This window comes from Salvelinus fontinalis, chromosome 26 (genome assembly GCF_029448725.1).
Source record: "Salvelinus fontinalis isolate EN_2023a chromosome 26, ASM2944872v1, whole genome shotgun sequence".
Classification (NCBI taxonomy): Eukaryota; Metazoa; Chordata; class Actinopteri; order Salmoniformes; family Salmonidae; genus Salvelinus; species Salvelinus fontinalis.
The window spans coordinates 34,861,303-34,883,020 of record NC_074690.1 but is presented as its reverse complement, the minus strand read 5'-3'; the positions used below and the strand labels follow the sequence as shown (position 1 = coordinate 34,883,020).

General features: G+C 41.8%; 1 protein-coding gene across 3 annotated transcripts in view; it reads right to left on the bottom strand.

Moving 5' to 3' along the window:
* Positions 1–3,757: 3,757 nt before the first annotated feature.
* The window catches only part of LOC129824177 (transmembrane inner ear expressed protein-like), a 29,698-nt gene continuing 11,737 nt past the window's right edge, over positions 3,758–21,718 (bottom strand). The window contains exons 2-5 of one of the 3 annotated variants that reach the window (XR_008754722.1): positions 18,201–18,318; positions 16,100–16,249; positions 13,045–13,797; positions 8,716–12,866 (exon numbers count right to left, since the gene is read on the bottom strand). Coding sequence is in view for 2 of the 3 variants with exons in the window: in XM_055883608.1 (XP_055739583.1) it covers positions 7,422–7,735; positions 16,100–16,249; positions 18,201–18,318 (582 nt within the window). In the remaining variant the exon portion in view is untranslated. Of the gene's footprint in view, positions 7,736–8,715; positions 13,798–16,099; positions 16,250–18,200; positions 18,319–21,718 lie in introns of those variants that run through there. The other 2 variants (XM_055883608.1, XM_055883609.1) reach the window with 2 other exon arrangements.

Here is a 21,718-nt window from a genome sequence, read left to right as displayed (position 1 = left end):
ACTGTACAAAATTCTTGCAACTAATAGAATGTTATATATATGGGGTATACAATCTTCCCAGCTCTGCAGATTCTGTTGTGAGGAGGCAGAGTCATTAGATCATTTATTTTGGTATTGTCCATATGTAGCTTGTTTTTGGTCACAGGTCCAGGAATGGCTGAAGAATTGCAACATTTGCCTAAAACTAACGCTACAGATAGCAATACTGGGGGATTTGAAAAGCCATAGTCAATCAATCAATAATATAATAATTATTTTGGCAAAGATGTTTATTTTTAATTTACAATCTGTAGAAGCTATGAGAATAGGAAGGTTCAGGTCTTTTGTGAAGCATCACAGCACAGTTGAGAAATGTATGGCAAATAGGAATCCGAAATGGATGATGTTGGAAGATAGATGGGAGGGGTTGGGTGGAGCTGAAGGGTGGGACTAATAACAAGATAAACAATATAGGGCATACGGGATCTGTGAAATGTGTATAGGTGCGGAGCTTTTGTGAAATAGCACAGTTACAAGTGGAAATAAAATTGGATGGACAACAGAAATAGAGGAAGGACTAAGAACAAATAAGAGAGAACTATTGTAAAGTGGACTGTGTCTGTAAGATAGGTATAAGATGTAGAAATTGAAGGTAAAAGCAGAAGTGTTTATAAGTTTACTCCAATTGGGGGATTGGTGGTAGGGTCGCGGGGAATAATAATAAAGGCATATTCTTTAAAAAAGTATGTATGTCTATATAGGTATGTGTATGTATATATGTGTATATGTATGCATACGTATATGGATATATATATTTACCCAAAAAAATATAGGGGAATGGAAATGATGCAGACAATTACATTGGAAGCAACATTCTTTCCGCAATACTAAGCTGATCCACCCCTAAAAAAAATAAAAATAAAAAAAATAAATAAATAAATAAAAAAAATTGCCACAACTTTAGAAGTATGCTTGGGGTCATTGTCCATTTGGAAGACCCATTTGTGACCAAGCTTTAACCTCCTGACTGATGTCTTGAGATGTTGCTTCAATATATCCACATAATTTTCCAACCTCATGATGCCATTTTATTTTGTGAAGTGCACCAGTCCCTGCTGCAGCAAAGCACCCTCACAACATGATGCTGCCACCCCCTTGCTTCACAGTTGGGATGGTGTTCTTCGGCTTGCAAGCGTTCCCCTTTCTCCTCCAAACATAACGATGATCATTATGGCCAAACAGTTCTACTTTTGTTTCATCAGACCAGAGGACATTTCTCCAAAAAGTATGATCTTTGTCCCCATGTGCAGTTGCAAACCGTAGTCTGTCTTTTTTATCTTGGTTTTGGAGCAGTGGCTTCTTCCTTGATGAGCGGCCTTTCAGGTTATGTCAATATAGGTCTCATTTTACTGTGGATATAGATACCTTTTGTTCCTGTTTCCTCCAGCATCTTCACAAGGTCCTTTTCTGTTGTTCTGGGATTGATACGCACTTTTCTCACCAAAGTACATTCATCTCTAGGAGACCGAACGCGTCTCCTTCCTGAGCGGTATGACTGCTGCGTGGTCCCATGGTGTTTATACTTGCGTATTATTGTTTGTACAGATGAACGTGGTACCTTCAGGCGTTTGGAATTTGCTCCCAAGGATGAACCAGACTTGTGGAGGTCTACAATTTATTTTCTGAGGTCTTGGCTAATTTCTTTTGATTTTCCCATGATGTCAAGCAAAGAGGCACTGAGTTTGAAGGTAGGCCTTGAAATACATCCACAGGTACATCTCCAATTGACTCAAATTATGTCAATTAGCCTATCAGAAGCTTCTAAAGCCATGACATGTTTTTCTGGAATTTTCCAAGCTGTTTAAAGGCAGTCAACTTAGTGTATGTAAAGTTCTGACCCAATGGAATTGTGATACAGTGAAATAATCTGTCTGTAAACAATTGTTGTAAAATGACTTGTGTCATGCACAAAGTAGATGTCCTAACTGACTTGCCAAAACTATAGTTTGTTAACAAGAAATGTGTGGAGTGGTTGAAAAACGAGTTCCAATGACTCCAACCTAAGTGTATGTAAACTTCCGACTTCAACTGTACATGTAAGTGTGATATAAGGATACTATTAGAGAACGTGTTACCAAGAGATGCCATCTAAGCCAACAAGGAAATTAAAAATAAAGTAGAATATTCACATTTTCTTATACAGTGGTTATCTTACACCCACCTACAGCCAACGAACATGCCACTAGTAAATAAGCTTGGTAGTATTGTGTATAGTAGATACGCTAGTCTGGCCTTTAACTGTCCGTGTTTGTTTAGGAGGGGGCGACACTAGAACCAGTGTTGATGGGAAAATATCATTTCAAACAAACATTTGTAGATTTATGCACACTTTATACCCTATTCCATTTCATATTGATTGTATCATGTAAATTGATTGTGTTTTTGAATTCGATTATGTAAAAAGGCCATTACTTTACAGAGATAATATTGTACACATTTCTTTTTATTTACCTCTCATGGAAGTATATAATATCACCTATGATATTTTCGTTGTTTTTTATTTATCTCATATTGCAAATGTATCTGTCCTCAGAGAGATAGGAGTTGGTATTTTGTGTTAATAGTCTACTGTATTTGCCATGTGTGGACAGGGTGTGACTGTTTTGTTTGAAATAGGACACCAAACTTGGTTGATTTCACTCCATGTCCTTTGTGTGAAGTCAATGTTGTAAATGTAAACGTGGGTTTAAGAGGAAAATGTTTTTCAGTCTGATGTTCATCATTGTATTGTGAATAAGACATTAAAATGTACAATTCTATTGTCGATTTAAGTGTCCATTGAATTTGCACCATGAATCCAATCCCATACTAATTATGTTCTTGTTGATCAAGAACAATGTAAGTAAATACAGTTTAACCCTTCTGTAGTCTTAACATTCTGTATACTCCCCTTGTCCTTAGGGTAAAAAATGACCCGCCTTCACTAAACCCCTAAAATAAAGCAGCTTATTTGAATTTTAAACCCCAAATCTATTATGCATGAAGAAACAACCTGCCATTCATCACAAACTTTGAATATCTGAGTTTTCCCTCTTCACAATGCAGAAAGATTTAATCTATGGACACCACTCATTTTTATTACAACACACCTTTCATAATTGTATTCTTTAATAAAGTAAAGGTTTATTATTATTACTAAAGGTGTCACGTTCTGACCCTAGTTATTGTGTTAATCCTTTGTTTTGTTGGTCAGGACGTGAGCTGGGTGGGCATTTCTATGTGTTGTGTTTCTATGTTGGGTTAAAGGGTTGCCTGGTATGGCTCTCAATTAGAGGCAGGTGTTTGGCATTTCCTCTGATTGAGAGTCATATTAAGGTAGGTTGTTCTCACTGTTTGTTTGTGGGTGATTGTCTCCTGTGTTTTTCGTGTCTGTGTATGTGCACCACACGGGACTGTTTTGGCTGTTCATTCGTTTGATGTAGTCTGTTCCTGTCCGTGAGTTCTACGTGTAGTTATGTAAGTTCATGTTCAGGTTTCGTCTACGTCGTTTTCTTATTTTGTAATTTTCCAAGTGTTTTCGTATTCGTCTTTGTATTTCAAATAAATTCATTTATGTCTACTTACCTCGCTGCGTATTGGTCCACCGATCCTTCTCTCCTCTCCTCGTCAGAGGAAGACGACAGCCGTTACAAAAGGTACTGCATAGGTGTAAACATATTTTTTGAAGCAAGAGATAGCACTTGTATAGCCTACGAAAGTAGCAGAAATGTGCAGAAAGTAGTTTTGAATGCATTTTATTGAAGGGAAACTAAGTCTTAACTTTTTTGGCAACATAGTGATATATTCTTATATACTGTACAATGAGGAATTCAACTACAAAATGCTAGTCGTCTCCCATTTTTTTTTACCATTTCCCACACCCACAAGGTGTATAAACAACAATAAATAAGAATAAAATAAGATAATAGATACAAAACAAAAACGTGAACAACATGACTCAATCAACTCTAATTAGCACATGTAGGACAGTATGCAAGTGTGTGTGCATGGACTTCGCAGACGTATTTCTCACATGTGCAGGACATAGTATTTGTTTTACAGTACTCCTTTGGGGGCAGAATTGGCATCTCCTCTTCTTGCCTGCCCCAGCTGCAGCCTCAGGTGGATCAGGACAAGATTCAGCTCCCTGAACAACTTCCACAAGCGCTGCAGAGGCTGCTGTGCGGTTGAGGCGCTCCCGTCTTTGAATATGTGGGGTTACAAGTGTCTTTCCCAGCTGCTCCAGGAACACACTCCTCTTGTTCTGCTTATCAGGCATCCAGGTAGGGTTAATCTTGTTCCATATCACGAAGGCATTGTGACACATCAATGATGTTATGGAAGATTACCAGGGACCAGCGGGCAGTCATCCCCCTGCAGCTGTAAGTTCCAATCACCTTGTCCAGGTTGTCTACGTCTCCTCTGTTGTGGTTGTAGTCCAGGATGATGGCTGGCTTCCTGTCCTCACGATCACAGATCTCAGCCGTTTTGTGCAGTGTGCTCAGGAGGACCACATTCTTGTTCCTCTTTGGGAGGTAAGAAACTAGAGTGGGGGTGAAGGCAAACTTTGATGAGAAGGCCTCTCTCCCCCTTGTTTACGAGGAGTGCAGGGCGGAGCTCAGGCTTGTTCTTTCTAACTGTGCCAACCATGGTGATCTTCCTCTTCATTAGCTGCTGGCTGAGTCCATAAGAGGTGAAGAAATTGTCACGTGACATTGTGCCCCCTCAGTCCATCTGTCACATCGAGCACAACCTGCATCCCCTGGTTCTTCTCCGGGCCTCCACTGGTCGGCTTCCCTGTGTAGACTTGCATCTTTCAAGCGTAGCTGGATTGTGTGTCACAGGCCACCCATATCTTGATGCCATACTTTTTATTTTATTTATTATTTTACCAGGTAAGTTGACTGAGAACACGTTCTCATTTGCAGCAACGACCTGGGGAATAGTTACAGGGGAGAGGAGGGGGATGAATGAGCCAATTGTAAACTGGGGATTATTAGGTGACCATGATGGTTTGAGGGCCAGATTGGGAATTTAGCCAGGACACCGGGGTTAACACCCCTACTCTTACGATAAGTGCCATGGGATCTTTAATGACCTCAGAGAGTCAGGACACCCGTTTAACGTCCCATCCGAAAGACGGCACCCTATACAGGACAGTGTCCCCAATCACTGCCCTGGGGCATTGGGATATTTTTTAGACCAGAGGAAAGAGTGCCTCCTACTGGCCCTCCAACACCACTTCCAGCAGCATCTGGTCTCCCATCCAGGGACTGACCAGGACCAACCCTGCTTAGCTTCAGAAGCAAGCCAGCAGTAGTATGCAGTATACTTTGCTGGCTTGCTGGGCATGTACTGCCGGAAAGAACAGCGACCTTTTGACAAAGGAGATTACTATCAGTAATTAGTATCAGTGTCACAGAAAACAATCACATACATCAATGATATTACAGCAATACATAATAAAATTAACAGTGAAAATCACCTATATTACAGACCTCTCTTATGGCCGCCAGTTTGTCTCTCACACATCTTGCAAGGTCTTGACTCGCGGTTATCAAATCGTAGCATTCTTGAGAAAGTGTGAAAGACTTTCAGTGGCATCGTGGCACTGAAAAATCAAATTTATTTATATTGCCCTTCTTACATCAGCTGATATCTCAAAGTGCTGTACAGAAACCCAGCCTAAATCCCCAAACAGCAAGCAATGCAGGTGTAGAAGCACGGTGGCTAGGAAAAACTCCCTAGAAAGGCCAAAACCTAGGAAGAAACCTAGAGAGGAACCAGGCTATGAGGGGTGGCCAGTCCTCTTCTGGCTGTGCCGGGTGGAGATCATAACAGAACATGGCCAAGATGTTCAAATGTTCATAAAGGACCAGCATGGTCAAAGAATAATAATCACAGTAGTTGTCGAGGGTGCAACAAGTCAGCACCTCAGGAGTAAATGTCAGTTGGCTTTTCATAGCCGATCATTAAGAGTATCTCTACCGCTCCTGCTGTCTCTAGAGAGTTGAAAACAGCAGGTCTGGGACAGATAGCACGTCCGGTGAACAGGTCAGGGTTCCATAGCCACAGGCAGAACAGTTGAAACTGGAGCAGCAGCACGGCCAGGTGGACTGGGGACAGCAAGGAGACATCATGCCAGGTAGTCCTGAGGCATGGTCCTAGGGCTCAGGTCCTAAGTCCTGAAAATCACCCGTCCACACTCTGCATCCCAGAGACTACATGTAGCCTCGCCTCGGGACCTATACACACTCCTTAAGATTAGCAGCCCTGTGTAGACCTGCAGGTCAATCTCATCCATCCTTTTCCAGTTGTCTCTATATTTACGGAAACCCTCCAAATGTGTAATCTCCAGGATAATTTTCTCGATGGCTGGCGTGATGAACATGTAGAATGTTGAGACGATGTCATGGGCATGGGCAACTGCATGTCTTGTGTGCCCTGGGGTCATCCTAATGACATTTTGTGCTGCCATCCTGCCCTGGTTGTCATATGGTGACAAGGACCATGTTATTTTTCTGCTGTTTGACAAAAATGTCTCACTTTCAGCTTGGGGGATTTCTTCTTCATCTGAAGATGATGCATCATGCTCTGGGTTGTATTCTTCCCCATCTTCTTCTTCAGATACCTCTTCCTCTTCTTAGTCATTGTTCTCTTGTTCCTCCTGGACATCCGAAAAAATCTGATCTACGACCTGTTGGGCGCTGAAACGTGCACTCATGGATTCAGCAAAGAGAGAACTGGGGGGACTGTCATCTGCAGCACCTTTATAGTCTCTGACTGCATTCCCCATTAGTAAACAATGCTTTCAAGAAACGTTTATTTTGTCTGAAATGTTGTTTATTTTGTCTGAAGTAGTTTTTATTTTGGCTGTGAACTTGAGTCATGTGTGGGGTCATGGAGGGGTCGTGGAGGTGTTGTGGTGGGGAGATGCTGCACATGCACAAGAACGTTTTAGTTTTGTCTGAGTTCAATCAGTAGCACACATAATCTCAATTTCCGTGTGTGTGTGTGTGTGTGTGTCTTTGTGGTTTTTGTGGTGTGTAAAGTATTTTATAACTGCAGGGTAAAAATTGCTCCTAAGACAATCTTTGTACCCTGGTGGTGTACAGCTTTCATGGAAATATGAACAAAGACAATGTTTCACTTTTTCTTAGGAAAAGTAATCCAATTTCAAGTTGAAAAAATATCATTTCGGGGGTTCTCTCTGCTGGTAATAGTGGCGTGTAATTTTTTACCCTTAAGACAACACAAGGGTTAAAGATTGTTTTATAGTTAATATGTACTTTTTGTCACTATATACAATCATTTTTTTTTAAACAAAAAAATACAAAATTGACAACTAAAAAAATTACTTATGAAAAATTGTTTAGCACAATTTGTGTTTCCCGATCCAGTGTTTACTTTTTCGAAGGAGGTTTCTTGGCTCCCCCCTTAGCACCTCCTTTTGCACCTCCTCCTTTATCACCTCCTCCTTTCTCCCCTTCTCTACTCTTCTTCCCTTTTCCTTCACTTGCTTCTCCTTTCTTTCCTCCCCCTTTTTCCCCCTTTTCCCCTTTTTCTCCTTTTTTGTTAGCAGATCCCTCCTTTTCATCATCCTTTCCCTCCTTGGCACCCTTGCCCTCTTTCTTCTCCTTGGTCTTCTTTCCCCCCTTTTCACCGTCCACTTTTCCTGAGACTGTTGTCACCTCTTCTTTTTTCACCACAACTACAGCTGGAGGGAGGACAAAAGCACAAGGGGAAACAATCACTTGGAGGCCGCGACAACAACGTTTGTTATCATCAAGACCCCTTCCTGCAATAATAATATATTGCAGCACAATATATAATCCCGGAAAAGTGGGTCATAGTGTTTTAATGAATGTGCATCTGTCTCTCTACATTCTAATGAACGTAGCCTATTTCTTCTGCTAATGAGGTTTCATAAGTGTACTGGGCTGGTTGGGAAACAAATTATGGGGATTTGAAATCGACAAATATTTGATGAATGAAAGTTTCAATCTACCAGAAGGCTGTGAAGGACTATAGGCACGCTGCCCTCCACAGGATTTAATAATCCTGGTGATTGATAATGACAAACATCACATTCTAGATGGCCTCTACTGCACAACATCAAAAGAACCATGTTTGTTCTATGCAATGAGTTTTGTTTGCTCCACCTCTGAGAACGAATTGAAATGCAAGGTGGGGCCTCCCGGGTGGCGCAGTGGTCTAGGGCACTGCATCGCAGTGCTAACTGCGCCACCAGAGTCTCTGGGTTCGCCCCCAGGCTCTGTCGCAGCCGGCTGCGACCGGGAGGTCCGTGGGGCGACGCACAATTGGGCTAGCGTCGTCCGGGTTAGGGAGGGTTTGGCCGGTAGGGATTTCCTTGTCTCATCGCGCTCCAGCGACTCCTGTGGCTGGCTGGGCGCAGGGGGGGCCAGGTGCACGGTGTTTCCTCCGACACATTGGTGCGGCTGGCTTCCGGGTTGGAGGCGCGCTGTGTTAAAGAAGCAGTGCAGCTTGGTTGGGTTGTGCTTCGGAGGACGCATGGCTTTCGACCTTCGTCTCTCGCGAGCCCGTACGGGAGTTGTAGCGATGAGACAAGATAGTAATTACTAGCGATTGGATACCACGAAAATTGGGGAGAAAAGGGGATAAAAAATGTATTAAAAAAAAAGAAAAGAAAAAAAAGAAATGCAAGGTGAACACAAGTCAAGGAATGAGACTTTACTGCAAAGCAAATAGATCTAAAATATAGAGAAATAATTGAAAAGGTAGATGGGTATATCCCTTCCCGTAATCCAGCATATCCATACACATGTATGTGGATATCATTTTTTTCTAAGGCAAACATAATTTGGAGATAGAGGTTTACATGCAATCAGTTACAACCAAGCATTTGAAACAGCATTAAGACCGAGACTGTGAGAGGACTTCTACAATGAGAAATTCAACAGCTCCCACTTGTCACAATCTAGAGCTGTGAGGATTTCTGCCCATGCCTCCCTTCCTCCCCTCCATGACACCCATGGTGAACCCCCAGTGTGCTAGTTCCTGCTCTAGGGAGAACCACTGCTGAGAGGGAGATGATACTGCTGCTTTTTACCACACCTTCTTAGTACAGTAGCAGGGGCAGACATCTGTAGACACTAAATAGGCCAGGCAGGCAAGGGAACCGCTTCTAGGGAAGCAGGGGTGACTGTCTTTTACATCACCACTAGAGCAGTGGTTCCCAACTCCAGTCCACCAGTACCCCCAACAGCATACATTTTGGTTGTAGTCCCGGACAAGCTCACCTGATTCAACTCGTTGAGAGCTTGATGATTAGTTGACAAGTTGTCTGGGGCTACAACAAAAATGTGTGCTGTTGAGGGTATAAGACACACACAAGAACAGGAGATGGGAAACATTGCCTCAGAGAGTGTAGACATAACCCTTTTGGGTAACGCTTCACATTAAGTGTCTCATTTAATTTTGTGTTGATACTGTACCTTACATGGGTACAGGGTAGAGTAAGTACATTGTTAAATTCTGACTAGAAAATATTATCTGTAATAGCCATCTGTGGAATGTGTAACACACATCATTTTAGATTCATGAACACACTCAAACGAATTACCCCCTCCTCTCACTCCAGAATTATTGCTTTAGATTTCAGATGAATGAACTACAAAATCCATCAAATTGCGCAAACAGTCAAATACAATCCACTGTGTGTACCCTGTACCCACATGTTCAGTTCCACTGTACCAGCCGATGTAATTACCATGTATATAGAGTCAAGCCACTCGATGTCAATTTTGACCACTTTCTCGTCCTCCATCCCGCTGTGACGTCCCAAGACTCCTCTCGCTGATGGTGTTATTTTCTCAATCCGAGAAGACACACACTCACACAAAACACACTCTCTGGTGGTGATGTTCAGTCCGGCGGAGGCTGAGGTGCAACATGCACGCTCACACTCCTGACCCCTCTACGCATGAGGATATCGTTTGACAACCAGAATAACCCTCAGAATTCGTATTTTATTAGGCTCCCCCATTAGCTACTGCTAAAGCAGCAGCTACTCTTCCTGGGGTCCACAGAAAACAAAAACATGACATAGTACAGAACATTAATAGACAAGTACACCACAAGGACGGAACTACATACATTTGAAATACAGTAAGTATACACGCTTCCACACATTCGTGGCTTCATAATCATGTTGTTCATAGACGCTACTAAATCCAAGTGGAACACACAACAACTAAAATAGAAATGCAATAACCCCTGACATGAATATGGCAACCTTGTCTCTATAGATACCGCTGCCCGTAATGGGTATCCTGGAGTGAAGTATAGACTTTTTACACCTGCATTGGGTTTCCTGGGGTAACATGTAATCTCTCTGATGACCCTATGCCTCTGTGTGGGACTGAGATGTGTAAGAAATATGTGTGTGTGGATCTGTGACTATACATGTGTGCCTGCGTGTGCTTGTGCTTGTGCATATGTATGCGTGCCTGTCCGTCCGTCCTTCCTGCATCTCTCTTACTGTATAGACAAAGGTGTGAGGAAGTGAGAAGGTTGCATCAGTCAGTTCTAAGTGGACCCTGTCTGACAGCATGCCTCAGGAGGCTCTTGAACCACTAGAGAACTGACACAACTCAGAGCATGGCAGATCAAAGTGTGCTGGAACAATGTCTACTGTTCATTTGAATAGCTTTATCCATATGACAAAGAATTGGGGGTTGGAAGTTGCACTTCGTCCCTAGTCCTCCCCTCAGCGTTGCCTCCTGTCCGGTATTTGCTCTACCATCTCCTATGAATGTCAAATGTTCTCACAGACATTATCACTTTTATCCAGGCTGTCTGAAACAATATTGTTTTTAGGTCATGTAGGTAAAGTGGTGAGTAAAACTTCTGAGAGTGAAGTTATGTCAGTGTTCTCAGAGACACTTTTGTTGTAGATGAATTATTCAGTTAAACATTGTTGTCAATGCCCAGAATGGAATCTTACTGATCAGGAGACGCAATAACCACAAGTATATAGTAATAACTGTTTCTGTTTCTAACTGAATATATTCTCAATAATATGTTGGATTATATGGCCAGGATATTTGCATACACTCTCTCCACAAATACTTGCACACAGCAGCACGTAGCTATCACGTCAGGCGTTACAGAGTTGCATATTTTAAATTGCATACTTCACTCATTACTAAATTAGTGGAAGGGGGCCCTGGTACACTTACTATTTGCTGGAAAATTTACTATCTCTTGTGGATGAATCCAGGGGTAAACAGCTGTGTGGGGTTCATGAGTCTCCACGATTATAAAGCATATCTTTTCCTTTATAAATGCCAGACACCCTCTTTCTCGCCCTCTCCACTCTCTCTCTCCCTTTCGCTCTCTCCCTTTCGCTCTCTCCCTTTCACTCTCTCTCTCAGCACATGGTTGATACTTATAAGTTCACGGCAGAGGTTTTGCTGCGGAAATAAATGCATATTAACCCCAGTATCCCCTGATGCTGCGTTATAATACACAGCTGGATGTGACATTATGTACTCTTTCACATAGATTATGATTTCTCTAATGGATTAAGCTTCTCTCTGACTGACACGCTCATTATGGTAGTAATCCCAATACACAGTCAGTCCCAAAATACATTTTATCCATAATGATTGTAAAATAATAATACAGACCCCTCCTGTACTCCCTGTTCACCCATGACTGCATGGCCAGGCACGACTCCAACACATCATTAAGTTTGCCGGCGACACAACAGTGGTCACCGACAATGATGAGACAGCCTATAGGGAGGAGGTCAGAGACCTGGCCATGTGGTGCCAGAATAACAACCTCTCCCTCAACGTGATCAAGACTAAGGAGAACATTGTGGACTACAGGAAAAGGAGGATCGAGCATGCCCCCATTCTCATTGACAGGGCTGCAGTGGAGCAGGTTGAGAGCTTAAAGTTCCTTGGTGTCCACATCACCAACAAACTATTATGGTCTAAACACACCAAGACAGTCGTGAAAAGGACACGACAAAGTCTATTCCCCCACAGGAGACTGAAAAGATTTGGCATGGGTCCTCAGATCCTCAAAATGTTCTACAGCTGCACCATCGAGAGCATCCTGGCAGGTTGCATCACTGCTTGGCAAGGCAACTTCTCGGTCTCCGACCGCAAGGCACTGCAGAGGGTGGTGCGTATGGCCCAGTACATCACTGGGGCCAAGTTTCCTGCCATCCAGTACCTCTATACCAGGCGGTGTCAGAGGAAGGCCCTAAAAACTGTCAAAGACTCCAGCCACCCTAGTCATAGACTGTTCTCTCTGCTATCGCACGGCAAGCGGTAGCTGAGCGCCAAGTCTAGGTCCAAAAGGCTTCTACCCCGTAAGACTCATGAACAGCTAATCAAATTGCTACCCAGACTATTTGCATTGCCCCCCCACTCCCCTCTTTTACGCTGCTGCTACTCTCTGATTATTATCTATGCATAGTCACTTTAATAGCTCTACCTACATGTACATATTACCTCAATTACCTCAACTAACCTGTACCCTTGCACATTGACGCTGTACCGGTACCCCCTGTATATAGCCTCGCTACTGTTATTTTTACTGCTGCTCTTTAACTATTTATTTAAATGTTTTACTTATCTATTTTTTACTTAACACTTGTTTTTCTTAAAACTGCATTGTTGATTAATGGCTTGTAAGTAAGCATTTCACTGTGAGGTTTACACCTGTTGTATTCGACACGTGACAAATCAAATTGGATTTGATTTTGATTTGATATTCCAGACCTATGTATGTCCATGTAAGCCTGTGTGATACTTCAAGAGGACAGATGGCATGTACAGAAACACACCCACCTGGATCAGACAGAAAAACAGAGATAAATGACAAGTACAGTATGTCAGTGAAAACCAACCTTAGACATGGATGAACTTGACATGCTGTGCCGGCATTTTTTCCCCCATACTAAAACATGCGATTCAACAAATAATTAAGACATTGTTGGTGCAAGGTTGAGAGAAAAAGCCTGTGTACCTTGTAGCTCTCCAGGACCAGGGTTGGTTGTCATGGATGTTACTGTATAAGCATACATAAAAGATCATAGATATATTTATACAAAGCCAAGATTACAGATTGAGTCAGAGAAGGAGAAAGAGAGGAATGAAAAAACAACGAATGACAGCCGTAGACATGCAACATCAACGTCAGAAGCCTTAAGATTCATCTCTACTTTTTCATCATCCACATTTGCATACCAAATAATGGACTTGCAGTTCTGTGTCCAATGTACAATCAATGTGCTATCGACAAGGATGAGTATGTCAACAAAGAGCATTTGAAGTACGTAACACATGCAACTATTACTCATCAGTAGGCAACATTCTCCACAATGTCTATGCCATTCTTTCTAGGAAGTAGCGATGCACGCTGATCTATTAAGTTAACTATTCTATTCAGCTATTCAATGCTTTTCTGTGATTTACTAAATCCCATGTTCCAATGTTCCCTCTAGTGGATTGCCCTCTTTGTCAGAATATAAATAGGAATGTGGAGAGAGGGAAGGTGAGAAGAGATAAGGAAGAGGAAAAGGAGGGAGGTAAATCCAGTCTCAGGCTGAGTGAGGGGGGAAAGGAGAGAGGAGGAGGAAGGAATGTCATCCCGTCTCGGGCTGAGTGAGGGGGCCAGTGAGCTCCTCCTCCTCTCTCACCACTGGGAGCTGGCTGCTGCTGGTGCTGCGAGCCTGGACCTGCTCAGAGACCGTCGGGAGGGACGCAGTGTCCGGGAGGGCTGGAGGGACAGCATGAAGAGGAAGAGAGGGAGGAGGAGGGGGAGGGAGGGGTGGGGGTAGAGAGTACAAAGAGGTCAGGGAGGAAAGAGAGGGGGAGGAAAATAGGGAGGATGAAGAGAGGGAGGAGAGGGAGGTGGAAGAAGAGGAAGGAAGGGGAATAACACAAGGAAGAGAGGATGAAAGAAAGGGTTTTGAGAGGAAAGTACAGGTCAAAGGGAAGGGATAGGGTTGGAAGATGAAAGATTGAAGGAGGAAGAAATCAAAGAGAAGGCATGAAAGTTAGAACCGTTGAAAAGGAAGAGACAGACACTGACATAGAGGCCCCATAATTAAAGATATACTGTAAAGCCAATGGATGTATAGATATCCTATATTCCTGTGGTCCTCTGTAGCTCAGTTTGTAGAGCATGGTGCTTGCAACATCAGGATAGTTGGATCGATTTCCGGGACCACCCATCTGTAAAATGTATGCACGCATGATTAACATGCTGACCACACGGCTAGCGTCGCGTGCGCGAGCGTTGCAAAATAAATTTACACATACTGTACATGTTATTCAATCATTGCACCAACACTGCTCGCGCGTGCCAACGGGCATCTGCGTTTCTAAAATAGAAGTCAGTTCTATTTGTGACATTGAACGCGGTGCAAGTCCTGCCTTTCCCATCTCCTCATTGGTTTATAGAAGCAGATACCCACGTGCCATCTCCTCATTGGTTATACCCACGTGGGTGGTTGAAAGAAGAACAGGTTGGTTGTGGTAATTCACCTTATTATGAAAGTTAGATGCCAATCGCCATATATAGTCCAAAGAAGAAAAAGCCTGGAAGGAGGAGAGATGACTAGAAACGATTCGGTTGACCGTTTTATGTGTGGATTAATTGTCGGAGTAGAGGACCTTGTGCATTTCAGGTAAAATAACAACTCAACATTTATATCCCACGACAAATTAGCTAGCAACAACAAGCTAGCTAAATAGGACAAATTAGCTAGCAACTGCAAGCTAGCTAGCTAAATTGCCATAAATATTTAATGCTTTTCGACCTGTACCCAAATTAATATAATTGGTTCAGAGTTTGTTTTGATATTTCAACCTGTGTGTCGTGATCACATTTGATGTGTAGGGACAAAATCAATTTGCGCATGATGCCGCACGCGCGCATCCGGTCTGGGCATGGTATAAGTCGCTTTTGACATATGTGTGTGCTAAATGGCATATATTATTTATGCACAGTGTACAAAACATCAGGAACACCTTGTTAGTATTGAGTTGCACCCCCTTTTGTCCTCAGAACAGCCTCAATTCGTCTGTGTATGGACTCTACAAGGTGTCGAAAACATTTCACTGGCCCATTTTGACTCCAAGGCTTCCCACTATTGTGTCCAGTTGGCTGGATGTCCTTTGGGTGGTGGACCATTCTTGATACACACAGGAAACCCAGCAGCGTTGCAGTTCTTGACACACTCAAACTGGTACAAACTGATACATTATTTGTCTTGCCCATTCACCCTCTGAATGGCACACACAATAAACAATCCATGTCTCAATTGTCTCAAGGTCTAAATATCCTTATTTAAGAGAAAAATATATCTTAGCTCTGCATGGTTAGAATGTGAGGAGCCATTAGCATAATGTGATGAAATCTGAGAGAAACATTCAAACTAATGAATACAAAAGCTGTCAGGGGCCCATTCGTGTTAAAAATGTGTCAAGCTGCTATTGATCTCCCACTTTATCAAAAACCCTAGCAGGTGACATGTCATCAATAGCATATAAAACTCACCCAGCAGTTCCCTGTCTACTCTCCTTTGAAAAACTCTCTAAAATCAAAAACAGGGTAGTTCTTAGAGTAGAGTAAGTAAATAAAAGGTGCACACATCTCTAGTTGAGGTGCTTACTAATGGAAGGTAAATGTTACAAATTAAAAATAAAGTCTCACACTTTAATCTAGCCTTGCTGTGGATTTTAAAAAAGTGCTAAAGTTCATAGGAAGTTGGGAGTAGGGACTTTTGTCATAGGGAGTAGGGATGTCCTAAAATGTACACCACACCTATCTCCCAGGAACTGTTGTCATAGGCAGAAGGGATGTCCTAAAATGTACACCACACCTATCTCAGAAGGGATTTCCTAAAATGTACACTGCACCTACCTCCCAGGGACTTGTCATAGGCAGAAGGGATGTCCTAAAATGTACACCACACCTACGTCCTAGAGACTTTTGTCATAGGGAGTAGGGATGTCCTAAAATGTGCATCGCACTGTTGTTGAGGTAGAGAGGGTCTGAGAAGTGCATCACTTACCTCCTGGGATCTCTGTGAGCTCGTTGAGAGGAGGCACAGTCTCCAGTGTGTTGGCGTAGTCCTTAGCTGCTACTCTCTGAGCATGTCGCGCCTCAATTTCCTTCTTCGTCCTGGGGATACGGCATTTGAAGATGCAGCATAGGGTGATGACTTGCAAATGAAGAAGGTGGGCGAGAAAGAGAGAGATAAAAGATAAATGTATTTCCCATGTGGAATATTATTTGCTTGTATCTGAAGTACATATGAATATGTATTGAACTAGACACTACTGTCACAACGCTGTCACATAACAGTTTTACAGCTATTAGCATTTACAGTGAGCTACAAAAGTACTGGGACAGTGAACCATTTTCTGTTGCTTTGGCTCTGTACTCCAGCACTTTGGATTTTAAATGATACAATGTTTCATTCATTTCAGGTTAAAGTGCAACTATCAGCTTTAATTTTGAGGTATGTTCATCCCTATCGGGTGAACCGTTTGTATTTAGTCCCTTCATTTTAAGGGGCCAAAAATATTGGGATAAATTCACTTATGTGTATTAAAGTAGTCAAAAGTTAAGTATTTGGTCCCACATTCTTAGCCCGCAATGACTACATCAAGGTTGTGTCTCTACAAACTTGTTGGATGCATTTGCTGTTTGTTTTGGTTGTGTTTCAGATTATTTTGTGCCCAATAGAAATGAATGGTAAATAATGTATTGTGTCATTTTGGAGTCACTTTTATTGTAAATAAGAATATAATATGTTTCTAAACACTTCTACATTAATGTGGATGCTACCATGTTTACGGATAATCCTGAATGGATCGTGAATAATGATGAGTGAGAAAGTTAGATGCACAAATATCATACCCCCCCCCCCCCCCCCCCCCAGAAATGCTAACCTCCCATGTAACTGTAATAGTGAGAGGTTAGCATGTCTTCGTGATATGATATTTGTGCGTCTAACTTTCTCACTCATCATTGTTCATGATTCATTTAGGACTATCATTTCAAATCCAAAGTTCTGGAGTAGAGCGTCAAAACAACAAAAAATGGTCACTGTCCCAATACTTTTGGAATTCACTGTATATTACTGTACAGTGACACTTCAATATCAGCTATTATCAGACTACTTTCCTTTTTGTTGCTTCGGTCTCTGTCATGACATGGTTTAGTTATTACTGTTTAGATGTCCAATGAGTTATGACTAAATTTCACGTTCCTGACCTGTTTCTGTTAGTTTCAGTATGTGTTAGTTGGTCAGGACGTGAGTTTGGGTGGGCAGTCTATGTTTTCTGTTTCTATGTTTGTTTAAGGGTTGCCTGGTATGGCTCTCAATTAGAGGCAGGTGTTTGGCGTTTCCTCTAATTGAGAGTCATATTAAGGTAGGTGTTTTCACACTGTTTGTTGTGGGTGGTTGTCTCCTGTGTCTGTGTATGTCGTTGCGCCACACGGGACTGTTTTTCGGTTTGTTTGTATGTTCGTTCTTTTATGTAGTCAGTTTTCCCTGTTCATGCGTTCTTCGTATTTCATGTAAGTTCGTCGTCCAGGTCTGTCTACATCGTTTATTTGTTTTGTAATTATCCAAGTGTATTTCGTTTCGTCTTCATCTTGTAAAATAAATCATCATGTCAATCACAATGTCATTTTTGTCTTGTGTACTTTTGTCCTCCTCCACCCCTTATTGAACCATGCATCATGTGGTCGATAAAGCAAACATAAACCGACAATACCATGTCCATTTGGAGCCCTCCCTCACAATAACCATCATGACAATTCAGCAAATGATATGCATATACATGTATCATGCAATCTATCTGTTCTGTATGCAAACTAGTTGGACTATGCAGACAAAAAGCTGAGCTGAAGCATTGTATCTTGACTGACTGACTAATTTGTACATTAATTTTACTAATGTGATTTATATAAATGGAATTGGAAGATGGAGGTTTGATGTGAAATTGCTAGGTATTTGTAAATTTATGTAAATATTCATTTCATAAATAGTGAATGATGATGTGAAATTGCTAGGTATTTGTAAATTTATGTAAATATTCATTTCATAAATAGTTGAATGTCTGGCAGATATACTACTACGACAGGTTTAGAGAAATACTTACTGACTGCTAGAATAAACATAGAGAAGATACCAATGACTTGCCATAACCGCAGTCCCCAGAATACGACTGTTTCTGAAGTGACTGGGTCTGGCTTCTTTGGGGGATCTGTCGGTAAAAGCTGTAGGGGGGGAAAAGAGACAATATTTGCATGAGTACATTATTGTGTCATCTAGACAGGTACTCTTCAAATCACTCTGCTGTTTGATAGTCTTCACGACAGATAGTTAAATGCTATTTGGACAAATACCGCAATTGATGCAAATATCAATATGATTGAGAGAATAACATTCTTCTCCTCCGCTCAGTTTCTGAAGAGACACACGGTGGCAAGACAATTGGAGGAAATACAGAAGTGTAAAAGAAAAATTGGTGTCACTGTAAGGATATGGAAAACCCTGAAACAGGGAAGAAGGGCTTGGCATAAAACCCTGAAATAGAGGATTCCGTAGATAATGCAGAATTTGAAGCATGCCAGTCGGGTGTTATCACTCGTGATCTCTTAGTCCTCTGAATATGTCAGTCAACCTGACGACACTAGTGGAGGAGTGCTACCACCTTAAGCCTAAAAAATGAACTTAAATCTGCCTCAAAAACCATCTCAACAATGGGTTGAAATAGAAAGATGACTATCTGAAAAAGAAAAAGGGAAAACAAAACAAAACAATAGCATTGAACTGAGCAAGAACATCAAACCACAAAATAGACCAATCTCTTTGAACACTAGACACTATCTCCTGTCTTGTTCCAATTTGTTATGTTATGTCGACTCTTTCACGTTTTTCATAACTTTGGCTGAAAAGCTGGTAATAAAATGCTGGAAAGCCACTGAATGCTGAGAAATACTGCAAGAACATAATGAAAACAAAATAATTGTCTCACTGAGTAAATGGCAATGATCAAGGAAAATGAATCACACATCATGTGAAGTGAAGGTAAAAAAAGAAAGACTTGAATGAATATTGTCTACCCCACACATACAGATGTTTGATCTTAATTTGACCAGTTTTGTTGCAGGAGTAAAATTATCTTGCAGAAGGAGGATTTGATTATTCAACGAAAAAGTGAACATTTCTAACATGGAAATTTGTTTTGATAGGCTACAGTAGGCTATAGTTTAGGTGTGAGATCAAGTGAGAGAAAGAGACTTGCAGTTTTTTTGTGAATTTATGTAAATCATGAGGCTCATTTAAATTTCCTAGGGATGATTTAAATAATACTGACTGGGGTTTCATACTGTAGGTCAAACTATTCATACACAGTACAAGACGCATTATGAAGAACCTATAAATATTAAACAACAAGACAGTAATCAAGAAAGATAAGATATCAATGCTCCTAGATCTGCCTCAACGTTTGTAGTCCACATCCTTAACATCACAATTAGGGTACAATCCGAGGTTATGCTGTATTATTAAGAATCATCATTATGATGAATTCAAAGCCCTGGTGATAAGCCTTGGAGCCCCCATGCAGTCTTTTTATTTTATTTTTAAATCATCACTAATACATTTCAAATAAATCACTGTGTGTATTTATTTCATAAAATAACCTTAAAATATTTTTGTATCATTTCCTTGAGCCTGTTATTGCCATTGAAATGCTCAGTCTGATTGTGTGGGCATGTTGATACAAATGTAAATATATTTACATACACAGCCCTGATTGGCGGATAGGATTGTCTAGACTCTAGAGCAGTGGTTCCCAAACTTTTTATAGTCCCGTACCCTTCAAACGTTCAACCTCCAGCTGCATAACCCCTCTAGCACCAGGGTCAGCGCACTCTCAAATGTTGTTTTTTGCCATCATTATAAGCCTGCCACACACACACTATACGATACATTTATTAAACATAAAAATGAGTCTGAGGCTTTGTCACAACCCGGCTTGTGGGAAGTGACAAAGAGCTCTTGTAGGACCAGGGCAAAAATAATAATACAATAATAATCAACATTTTGCTCTTTATTTAGCCATCTTACATACAACAATTGTGAATAACTCACCACAGGTCATTTTCCACACACAGTCTGTGCTTGTATTTAGTTTTCATCCTAGTGGGGCTGAGAATCCACTCTCAAATAGGTACGGAGTTACAAAGGGCATCAGTGTTTTAAGAGCGCAATTTGCCTAGGCACAATACTCTGAGCGCAGCCCTATCTAGAAATCTGGCAGTGGCTTCTGATTAAATAACATTTTCACAGAACTGCTTGTTGCAATTTCGATGAGGCTCCATTGTTCAGATATCAGTAAATGGACTGGAGACATGGCATGAAAGGGATAACGAATCCCTTTTTGTCACATTTGTCACATGCGCTGAACACAACAGGTGTAGTACACCTTACAGTGAAATGCTTTCTTGCAAGCCCTTAACCAACAATGAGGTTTAAAGAAAATACCTCCAACAAAAAAAAAATACAAAAAAAGTTAGATAAGAATACAAATAATTAAAGAGCAGCAGTAAATAACAATAGCTAGACTATACACAGGGGGTACCGGTACAGAGTCAATGTGCGGGGGCACTGGTGTCGAGGTAATTGAGGTAATATGTACATGTAGGTAAAGTTATTAGAAGAGGGTGGGTGGGGGGGGCAATGCAAATAGTCCGGGATGCCATTGATTAGCTGTTCAGGAGTCTTATGGCTTGGGTGTAGAAGCTGATTAGAAGCCTCTTGGACCTAGACTTGGCGCTCCGGCGCTCTGGTCCCCGCTTCCCGTGCGGTACAAAAGTATCTATATCCACAGTAAAACGAGTCCTATATCAACATAACCTGAAAGGCCACTCAGCAAGGAAGAAGCCACTGCTCCAAAACCACCATAAAAAAGCCAGACTACGGTTTGCAACTGCACATCTGTGCATCATCTGTGGATCTGTTGGGGCGGTATGCAAATTGGAGTGGGTCTAGGGTTTCTGGGACAGTGGTGTAGAAATTAGCCATGACCAGCCTTTCAAAGCATTTCATGGCTACAGATGTCATTTTGGCAGGTTCTTGGGCGCAGGGACTATGGTGGTCTGCTTGAAACATTCTAGTATTACAAACTCAGACAGGGAGAGTTTGAAAATGTCAGTGAAGACACTTGCCAGTTGGTCAGTGCATGCTCGGAGTACATGTACTCGGAGTTAACCTGGTAATCTGTCTGGCCCTGCGGCCTTGTGAATCCTGAACTGTTTAAAGATCTTACTCATATCGGCTGCAGAGAGCGTGATCATACAGTCGTCCGGAACAGCTGATGCTCTCATGCATGTTTCAGTGTTACGTGCCTCGAAGCGAGCAACGAAGTTATTTAGCTCGTCTGGTAGGCTCGTGTCACTGGGCAGCTCTCGCCTGTGCCTGCGTAATTGCGCACCCAGCTCACTCAGGTGCTTTGCTATATCACATTTGACATTGTCTGTAAGCTTGAGTTAATTTGCACACAAAAAAATCATACAATGACCCGCCCCTCTATTACAGGGGATGAGTCACTGGCTTACTGGCTTACTGGTGCTCTTCCATGCCGTCCCTATGAGGGGTGCGTCACTTGAG